The following is a 10452-nucleotide window of genomic DNA, read 5'->3' as shown; positions in this document are numbered from 1 at the left end:
TTGCCTGCACCCTGACATGGGTGTCCCACTAGTGGACTTTTGCTCAATGCCTCTCTCTTGGGACTCACACAGAATATGAAAACCAGCCCCTGGTTTTTAGCCAGACCATTCTGAAGCTTTAATAAGGGAAAGTTGAACTCAATTGACAGCTAAGTCTGTAGGCTGCCTGGGGTAGTGAATATCTGGAAAGCAGACAGACCTGGGTTCAAATCTGGATTCCCTTCTCTCTCTCTTTTTTTCATGTTTATTTATTTGAGAGAGAGAGAGCACAAGCAGGGGAGAGGCAAGAGAGAGACACACAGAATGTGAAGCAGGCTCCAGGCTCTGAGCAGTCAGCCCAGAGCCTGATGCAGGGCTTGAACCCACAAACTGAGAGATCATGACCTGAGCTGAAGTCAGACGCTTAACTGACTGAGCCACCCTGGGGCCCCTGATCTGGATTCCCTTCCTGACTCTAGTGTGGTATTCAGCAAGCTACTTTATCTTTCTGGGCCTCAGGAAAATAGAGATAAGGCTCCCTTGGAGATGGCTGTGAGGATGAAATGGGCTGCTGTGCAAGGGCCTGACTCAGGCGAGCACAGGGCATGTTCCCAGGCTCTTCCAGAAGGCCGGAACTTCAGGGTCAGACTCAACCCCTCAGGCAAGGCCTGAGTGAGACCTCAGCCCTGCCCACTCTGAATATACTGCCCATTCATATGCCATTTCTCATTTTCACAAAGATGTTTTCATATTTGTTCCAGTTGACCAAATGGGTAAGAGCTAGCTTGCCTATGAGAAATGTGTAAATATTTATAACATGCTTAGTCAAATTAATGATCTTATTTTACATCTAGATTTAGGAACAAATGAAAACATGATCTTATGTTTTTCTGTCATTATTTTATATGTAAATTTTGTCCCCCATTATGATTATAAATATCTTGAGGAAAAGGACCATTTTTGCGTATGCCACCTCATTTAATTATTACCACAGCTTTGTGAGATAATATTGCTCCTGTTGATGAAAACCTTCTGGGAGGTGAGGTAAGTGCCCACAGCCTCAGCTAGTAGAACAGAGAGCAAGCCGAGGGCCAGGCTGTTCCCATGCTCTGATTTTGCCTCTTTCACCCTCTGGGTCCAACCACTGTGTAGCCTTTGGAATGGCCAGAAGCATCATAGGGCAACAACACAGAGTGGCTATATCTATGCTAAAAAAAATCTATTATTTTTGTGCAGACTCAATGTTCTGTCTTAGACTTCACAGTCCCCTTTGTGTTTGTTTGTTTGTTTGTTTGTTTGTTTGTTAAAGGCCTTATTCTTCTCATTCATACATAATTCATGCCTTTGGCTGAGGGAAGAGTAATAGAGGAGGACAGAGTACTTAAACATAAGTTTCTCAATCTTTCTTTTGGCAAGTTATTCTTAGAAAGAAATGGGAGTGAAAGCCCCAAATGGCTGGGGAAATCTCTCTCAGGCCAAGCACACACCTGAGTTAGCTCTGCCTACAGAAAGCCTGGCTAGACACCCCCCAGGTCAAGGCCAAAACCACACTGCCTCCCTGAATAGCATGCCAACCGCCCAGAAGGAAATAGCCAAGGTGTACCCACGATGTTAACATAAGCCTATAAAATGATGACAAATGTCACAGTGACATTTAAGAATTTAGTAAGGAAACCAGGACAGGAAAGATCTTAAACAAACCACACAGGAAGCTTGTCACAAGTCTCAAGGCTTTTTTTTTTATTTTTTTATTTTCAGAACAGAGGCTGGTTTTATTTTTAAAAAGAGAAAGGGGGAAAAAACGTGATAAATGCTAGTGAGCTGCCGCTTCCCTTCTTCCAGGCTCTAACTACCAGCCAGCTCTCCTCCACAAAGACACATACCACCAGAACCAGGGCACATTATAGCAGAACAGCCTTTACAGAGGGTCTGGTCCAACCCCCTTTTAAAACAGATACGGAGTCAGAGGCTCAGATCAAGAGCATGCCTTACTTGCACAAATGTTAGAGGCAGACAGTCTGAATTCTGAACCCAGAGTACTTTTCTGTGAACTGTACTGCCAGCACAAGCCTCAGGAGACAGTGTACCTTATCTTTATTTAGACCCACGGGAAATATCTCCAGTTTGACCCCCCACTAAAGATGCCCCTAGAAAGCAAGAAAAACGAAACTTTAGGGGTTTTTTCTTGTTGAGCGTGGGGCAAGGAAAGAAAGTAAAAGGACTCAAGAAAGAAACACCAGAAGGAAGGGGTTGACCCCTGAGCACAAAGTGCTTGCACCAGATGTTTGAAAGAGAATGTCCAGGGGTGAGTCGGGGGGGTGGTGGTGCAGCAGACAGAGCCTGAGCAGGCCTGGCCTCTGCCAAAATTGGCCCAGGTGCCATAAATCTCTTGTCATATCTCGGGAAGTGGTAGCTCATTGGAACCTATCACAGCCTCCCACAGAAAACTCAACAGCACTCAGATTTTACAGTCATTCAGCAGGAGACCATCATCCAAACAGGAGAGAGGGGTGGGGCAGGGGCCAGCCAGGGGCTGGCCATGGCTCAGACACAGAGCCCTTTCACAGTCACTGAGATTAGGTAGCAGAGAGAGCAAAGCTGGAGAGAGGATATGGGGACCCAGGGAGCAGCCATGGGGGCCCACCCAGGGTCTGGGCCCAGAACTTCAAGCACAGGGAATTTAAAGGGAGAGGATTGGGGTAAGAGGGGGGAGGGGGAGAAGGCAGAAAAAAAAAAGATTAGTTGTAAAATCCAACTAGCTAATATTGGACCTGGTAGGGTGAGGAGCTGGGAACACAGATAATACATTGAGTGTAAACATTTTTCCTCCATCGTCCCCCACTGTGACAGTAGGGGAGGCTCAGAACTCTGCTCAAGCCATCAGCCTCTCTGTGTCTCTGTCTACATGGACAGATGTCTTCTGTCAACAAACTTCCAAGAAGTTGAGAGAGAAGGGCCCCATGTGAAAAACTGAGGCTCAGAAAGCAAGTGACATGTCACTCAAAGCTAGTGAGTGACAGAGTCAAAACTACAGTCCGTGACTTCTAGTCTTTTGTCCAGGGTTCATTAAACCACACAAGACTTCTCAAGCATAAGAAGTTGGGGAGGGGAAAACAAAAATTCTTATAGCACCACCCCATCTTATTTTGGGGTGGAAGAAAATGAGTATTTCCTGGCCTTGCTGCCAGCTGCCCTCCTGCACTCTTAAATCCCCTAAAAACACTTATCCTGCCTCAAAGATTCCAAGAGTGAGATCCCACGTAGAGAGTATAAGTGGGCAACCCCTGGGTGTCCCTCGTCATCAACCTCAGCGAGAATACTAGGGAGGAAGGCAGGGCGGAGGTAAGATTTGCCCAGCCTCTCTATGCAGCCTGCCTTCTCCGTAGAAATTCTCTTAACCAGAGCCGAGGACAAAGGTCATCACCACACTTTCTGATACACACCAGGCTTCCTAGAGGAAGGACAGATGGGGAATTGGATTTCCTTGAGCCGATGGGAGCCCCAACTTCACATCTATCCAGGAACCCCACCAAAGCTTTTGTTCTGAGCCAAGATCTGACCCAGTCAGCAACAAACCTCAGGAAGGATAAGAGTTCCAGGTGCAAAGGGAAGGAGACAGGGAGGGCAAGCCAATGGCTGATACTCCACAGACCCTGTAATAAGACTGGCACCAAACCCCAGCTGGATCCAGTGGCCATGTTGAATGCAACTTCTGAGTATTTTGCCTTTATTTTTTGCAAGCAGCATCAGCACATGATGCTACAAAAGTTGAAAGCACGGAGGTAGAAATGCTCACTCACCCAACAAAGGGTGTGGTTTGGTCCTTAGAGTAGGGACCCTCTCCTCCCCAAGCTGAGAAGAGAGGAGTAGAATTGAGGAAGGTCCTGGGTGAGCTTCTCCCTCGGAGGAGAGCAACTGGGCAACTCCCAGGAGCCCAGCTCTTTCTGGGAATTCAGGGCCACAAATTCAGGTAGCAATGAGGAGAGTGGTCATATGTGTGGTGGGGAGGGCAGGGCCTCCCAGATCTACTGATTGCAAGGGGTCACAGTGTGGACACAAGAAAACAACACTATACACACAGAGACAAACACAGACTTTGCATCTACTATCTGGGGGAAAAAAAATCCAATAGACACATTAGGGGAACAGTGGATTCCGGGTCAGCTTCAAGGCATGGGACAGTGACCACTAACCACAGCCTATAAGAAGCTGGCACTTCCAAGCAAGAGGGAAGGCTTAAGGCCCAGCACCCCCTGCCTGGGCACCCCCTTTACTCCATGCTCCCCCACAATGGACAGGAATTAGGATGGCAGTGGGAAAAGCAAGAAGCAGAGGTATCCAGCCCCCTGGAGGCTAGATTAGAGTAGGATATGGAGAAGGGAGAATTGAGTAAGTGGACCTTCCTCCTTCATCATTAGCGGCTGGTCTCCCTCCAAGCAGTCTTGACTCACAGGGTGCAGAAGGACACACTGGCCCTTAGCCCTATTGACAGTTACCTTTTCCAAATGGAGCCTGATCAAATCTGGGTGAGAGAAGGTCAGAGGATAGGGGGCTGGGGTCTCTCAAGCCCAAAGTAAGCCCCTCTCCTTTATCCCTCCTCAATTCTGGGAGGCCACTGCCAGGGTATTGACATAGCCATGGGCTCCTCCCTCATTCTCCGAGATGCAGTGGCCCAGCTGAGAGACTCCCTGAGGTGGTGGTGGTGGTGGCGGCGGCGGTGGGGCAGAGGGCGGAGCGCCATAGCCCCCTCTCCCCCGACTGGGGGAGGCCCGACTCCCCCGGTCCCAACAGCCCTCTAAGGCTTCCAGGCCGCGGCAGCCTAGGAAGAAGAGGTTCTTGAGCATGAAGATGGAGAGGGGCTGCTGGTAGCTCACCACCAGGAGGCAGCGCAGCGCCAACAAGGGCACGTCCACCAGGCAGCCACCCAGCAGTCGCAGAAGGCGGCTACAGCTGCCCGGCCCTGAAGCCTGGCCCCAGGACGAAGCTGCCGCTGCGGCGTTGAGCTCGTAAAGCCAGAGCACCGGCGAGGAGAGGGTGAGGAAGTAGACGGCGATGAGCAGGTAGCGCAGGTGCGCGGGTAGCGGCACGCGGCCTTCCAGCATCAGCTCCACCAAGGTGAAGCTGTCGAGCAGGTCCAGACACGTGCCCAGGAAGCAGCCGGCGGCTCGGTGCTGCTGGGGCTGCAAGAGTAGGGGTCCCGCCGAGCCAGGGGGGGCGCCAGCCTCGCTGATGGCCCGCACCAGGCTGTAGAGCAAGGGCACGGACAGCGCCATGGTGATGCGGAAGCCCGTGGTGCCGAAGGGGGCGCGCAGCTCTATGAGGTCCAGGATGGACGTGCCCAGGATGAGCACCACCTTGGGCGTGAAGGCGATGGAGTAGATGAGCCAGGCCAGGTAGGCAAAGGCGAACTCGCCCGCTGACCCGACAGCCCCCGGGCCGCCCCCCAGGCCACCGGCGCCCCCGCGGCCGCTGCGCGCCTTGGCCCCTGCCGCAGCCCCGGCGGAGGCTGCGGAGGAGGCGGGCAGGTGCAGGGGCGGCACGGCGTGGTGGTGGTGCTGGTGGTGGTTGTGCGCGCCGCTCGCCATGCCGCCCCGACGACCCCGGCTGTTCTTGGCGAAGAAAATGGCCCAGCCCACCACCACCACCAGGTCAGTGGCGATCCAGGAGCACCAGTACAGGTCGGTGACGGCGATGAGGTACAGGTCCAGCAGACCGCCCTGCGCCAGCAGCAGCACCACGGACAGCGCCTGGTAGCCCCAGCGGCACCCCGGGCTGGGGGCGCAGCCGCGGCGTCGACTCCTACGGCCCGACCGGGTCGGGCGACCGCAGCAGCAGCAACACGAGCAGCAGGAGGTGCCGCTGCCTGTCCCGGTGCCGCCCGCGCCCCCAGCCGAGCGGCCCCCGGGGCCCCCGACGGCCCCGGCCGCCGCGCCCCCGCCAAAGTCCGCGGCTGTCATGCTGCAGGAGGAGGTGGGCGTGGAGGTGGAGGAGGAGGTGGCGGCCGAGGAGGAGAAGGCGGCGGGCGCGGGGTCGGCGGCTGGGGCGCCCCCCTGAGCCGGGGGTCCCGGGAGCCCGGCGGCGGTGGCTGGCACCAGCGGCTTGCTGATGCTGATGCTCTCGTCGTCGTCCTCTCGCTCGGCGCCGGTGCTGCTGCTAGGGGAGCGGGAGCCGCCGCCGCCGCCGCCGCCCCCGCCGCGTCTGCCGCCGCCTCCCCCCCGGCTGGTGCTGGTGCTGGTGCTGCTGTCGCCCGAGCCTCTCCGGTCGCGGGAGGAACCCCCCCGGAGGAAAAGGGGCTGCAGCCGGGCGGCGGCGGGGGGCGGCGGGAAGGAGCCGGACGAGGACGAGACCGAGCGGGGGTTGCCGAGCGCTGGGTGCATTGTCCTCCAAGGGGTTCCGGGGGGCTGCCCAGCTGCTCCCTCCCCGCCAACCCTGGGCTGGCTAGGCGGCCGAGGGGAGCCGGGGCCAGCCGCCGCCTCCTCCGGAGCGGCTGGGACTCGTACCCGGGTCGGGCAGCAGCGAGATCCGGACTGGAGCCACCGGACTGGGCGAGCCAAGCCCCGGGTGGCTGGGAGCGGGGAAGGCGAGGAGCTGAACCCTCCGCGGTGACGACGGGCGCGGCGGGGGCGGGGGCGGGGGCGGGGAGCGAGCCCAGCCGGAGAGAAAAGGGAGGCTGGTGGCGGGGAAACCAGGACTGGATTCAAGGGGGAGAGGAGGAGAGACCAGAGAAGGAGAAAGCCTGGCTCGCTGGATCAGCAGGAAGAAAAGGGGGAAGGGGGTGCTGAGACACAAGAGTTGGGGTGGAGAGCGCTGTGGTGGGCCTAGAGGAAGAGAGGAGAGGAGGAGGGAGGGGCTGGGAATCGGGAAGGGGCGGGGGGGGGGGGATCGGGGGATCGGTGGTGGCGCTGGGAGGACTAACCCGAGCATAGGATTCCTAGGAAAGTCGTTCAGAGATCCCACTAGCTGAACTGCTGAAGCGTTAGCAACTGGATGGCCTTGGTCTCAGTGCAGACCATGCGCCTGAGCACCAGACACAGACGACAGGTTCAGGCCTCTCCTCCTGGTCAGCACACTTCTGCAGGCAGAAAGGCAGCTCTGGCCCCTTGGCTCTGTCCAGTGCCCGCTGGCTGGGGCATCCTGCCTCTCCTTCAGGCACTTAAAAACTAATGAAGGCGTCAGGCCATACAATTTAAAAGGATCAGCCCAGTCATGTATTTCTACATATTCATGTGCCCCCGCACTGAGTTCAGTGATAGACCCTCAGAGAGGTTCCAATTTCCAGTGAATGGATCAGTTCTTTGAATATAACTGCTGGGGGAGAGAGGGTAGGTAAAGGAATTACTTATGTGGCCCCAGCCAAGTGGGGCTTTTGGTATTCTCAGAGGTCTTTAAAGTGGTAATTGCAACTAATAAAGATGTACATAGCAGAGAGTAAAATAAAGGCATCTTTAGAGGTATGGGTACCTTGATAAAAAACAAAAGCTCAAAGACAGTGATGGGGAATGTTAACAACCAGCCACTGTGGAAAGAAGGCACAGTGGGCCTGCAGCTACCAGTTCAGAGCTCTTTCTGACTCAGCCCCTAGGATTTATTCCATGACTGGGGCTAGATATCCACCAGCAACTCAGGAAGGCAGCAGGTAGAGCTCTGGCTTTACAGATTTAGGGGAGAAGAAATGACTAGAGCATTTGGGGCTCAAAAAAATCCGAGGCTCATGTATAATGCAAACATCCCGGCAAGGCAGGAAGCTTGCCGGCCCCTTCCTCCTTCCCCACATACTTCAGGCTCCAAGTTCCCTGCCTTGATTTCATTGCCATTGGGGCTCCCTTCCTAGATGACACCCTGCAGTGCCAGGGAGGAGGAAACAGTAAAGCCCAGGCCTTGCCCCTAAATCTGCCTCTTGAATAAGGGTCAGTTTGAGCCAAACTTGTTTTCTCCAGTCTGTACAACTAAGCCATGGTAAATGTGGGATTTAGCACCACAGCCTTCACTTTTCCATCTGCCTCTGTCACACGCAGCCTTTCAAAAGTTCTATGTCCAATCGTCATGCCAGACAGAACGTGAGCTCTGGGGTCAGTGGCCTCAGCTCTGCCACTTAGCTTGGTTATTTCCCCTCTCTGAGCCTCATGTCCCAACTGTAAAAAGGGACCAATATCTACCTTAACAGGCTGTTATATTAAGAGAGGTCATGAATTCAAAGGTTTTAGCCTAGTGCCTGGCACAGAGTATGTACTCAGCTAAAGGCAGCTGGTGTATCATAATTCCTCTTAGCTCTTGTCTTAACGTCCCAAGGAACATTTACTCATGGTACAGGCCACTAATGATGGTTTTCTGGGCTGGATTCCTGAGGCCACATCCAGAGTTCTATCCCCCACAGCTTTGCACTTTGGGAAGTGCCAGGGAGCAAAGCCACTCTCATTAGGACAGTGGTTCTTGGAGCTGGTCTTCACAGACTTCAGTGTGAGAGATTCCACTATGGCAGCTGGTGCCAAGGCCCCTCCACATGGGGCAGGGTGGGGAAGAAACAGCGGATGCAGCCTGCACTCAGGTGTGAGCATCACAGCAGACCCAGCAGGCATCAGGATTGAGACAGTCCAGGTTAAGAAGCAGAATGGGGAGCAGCCAAGTGCTAACGGGAGTGATTACAGCCAATCTCCCAGCTCTCCCCCAGGGAAAACACCAGCCAACAACTAACCTGAAAGCTGACCCAAGCCTTCTGCTCAAGTTAATGAAGAGAAGGTGAAGGAACAAAAGCAGCTGATGAAGGCAAAGAACTGGGCTCCTGAGGGAACACTCAAAGATCTGCTCCCACTCCCCACACCTGCCGGCTACCCTGACCCACTCACCACTCACGGTACTCCCCTCCTGCTCTCACCTGGCAGGCCCAGCCCCTCCTCCCACAGGTGCCTCCAGGACAGGTTCCCTCCCCAGCCACTTGAATTGTAACAGCCCTTTGAAGTTATCCTTTGTATTTCTGGGAAATATACTGTCAATCAGATTAACTTTCTTGTTTTGATTTTTTTTAAGTTTATTTATTTTTGAGAGACAGAGAGGACACAGGGGAGGGGCAGAGAGTGAGAGAGAGAGAGAGAGAGAGAGAGAATCCCAAGCAGGCTCCACACTGTCAGTGCAGACCCCAATGCGGGGCTTGATCCCACAAATTGTGGGCTGAAATCAAGAGTCTGACACATAACAACTCAGCCACCCAGGTGCCCCCAGATCAGATTAACTTTCTGTACAAGATCTCTTAGCCCAATTTTTTCAGATCTGAGGCCCTGAATAAAAGACCACATATAATAAGGATAAGAAATCCGAGTACATGAAAGAATAAGCTGGTGGCCTAGGTATTGGAAGGATCTCCTCTTTGCACTGGGTTTTTTCTAATCTTCTGTGTACACACACACACACACACACACACACACACACACAGCCTTTGCTTCAGCCTGGAAAGGGCTTGACAAAGACATGACAAGAAGAAGGAAGACAAAAAGACTTCCTCATATGTAAAGTGAGAGCAAATATCCTACAAGGATGTAGCAAAGGGAAGATACAGATGCCAAGGACCTCATAAACCATGAGGATCTATGCTAGATATCTTACATACCAAACCTGGAAACTGAGAGACAGAGAGGTAAAACAACTTACTCCAAGTCACACAGCAGTTAAGGGCAGAGTTAGGGTTAGATCTAGACTTCTCTTAGCCCAGTGCTCTCACCGCGTACCACTCTCCAGGATGGCAGCACTCATGGGCATCCTGGGGGACAGGGACAAACTAAGCAGGTTTCAAACCAAAATATACTTACCTAAGAACCTGCTAAACACTAGGCACTGGGTAAGGTTCATTTGGGGACCTAATATTCTTGTCCTCCTGGAACAGCAGTAGACAGACTAGGAGTAAGGGAAAGATATCCCTGCCAGCTCAGCAGCATAGGAAGGTTCAGTGAGGCAGGGCCAGCCCCTCCAAATACTGAACCAAGACCCCACTCACTCCTGATCCATTCTCAGTTCACTATCACTGCCCTCTCTCACCTTCATAGTGAGAATAAAGAACAGGTCCAAAGAGAACTGTCAGAGGGGTGTGTAGAACCTCACAGGTACTTGTGAAAAGACACAAGCAGGGATCTCTGGTTCTCAACTACACAGTCACCATACTGACTATCAGAAAATGAAAGGGAAGCTAGCAGGGAACTGGGACTGAGACAGGATGAGTCTGTGAAGCTGCGTGCGGCTTATTAGGAACTTGGAGCCTCAAAACTGCTTTTAGAGCTCTCTGAAGATGGACACTCCCCCTGCCCCAGTTCCCCAGTTCAGAGCTCCTCCAATACCTGGAGCAAGGCTGTGCCTTGAACTGTCCCACAGATGTCACACAGACATGCCATTACCCTCTTGGGGAAAGGAGGCAACTCCATGTATCAGTCCCCGGGCTAGGTGTCGGGATTCTAGACACTAAAACAAGGCAAGTCCTTTCCTAGGAAC

At 53.5% G+C, this 10452-nt stretch overlaps 1 protein-coding gene across 1 annotated transcript; it reads right to left on the bottom strand.

The window, feature by feature from the left end:
* Positions 1 to 703: 703 nt before the first annotated feature.
* TMEM121B (transmembrane protein 121B) lies at positions 704 to 6549 on the bottom strand. Its single transcript, XM_015542346.2, has one exon. It carries the CDS (start codon positions 6354 to 6356, stop codon positions 4578 to 4580), a length of 1779 nt encoding a protein of 592 aa, XP_015397832.2. The 5' UTR covers positions 6357 to 6549; the 3' UTR covers positions 704 to 4577.
* Positions 6550 to 10452: the final 3903 nt, after the last annotated feature.

Source organism: Panthera tigris, chromosome B4, assembly GCF_018350195.1.
Source record: "Panthera tigris isolate Pti1 chromosome B4, P.tigris_Pti1_mat1.1, whole genome shotgun sequence".
Classification (NCBI taxonomy): Eukaryota; Metazoa; Chordata; class Mammalia; order Carnivora; family Felidae; genus Panthera; species Panthera tigris.
Note: the sequence above shows the minus strand (reverse complement) of the source record. Positions and strands in the feature narration are given on the sequence as shown.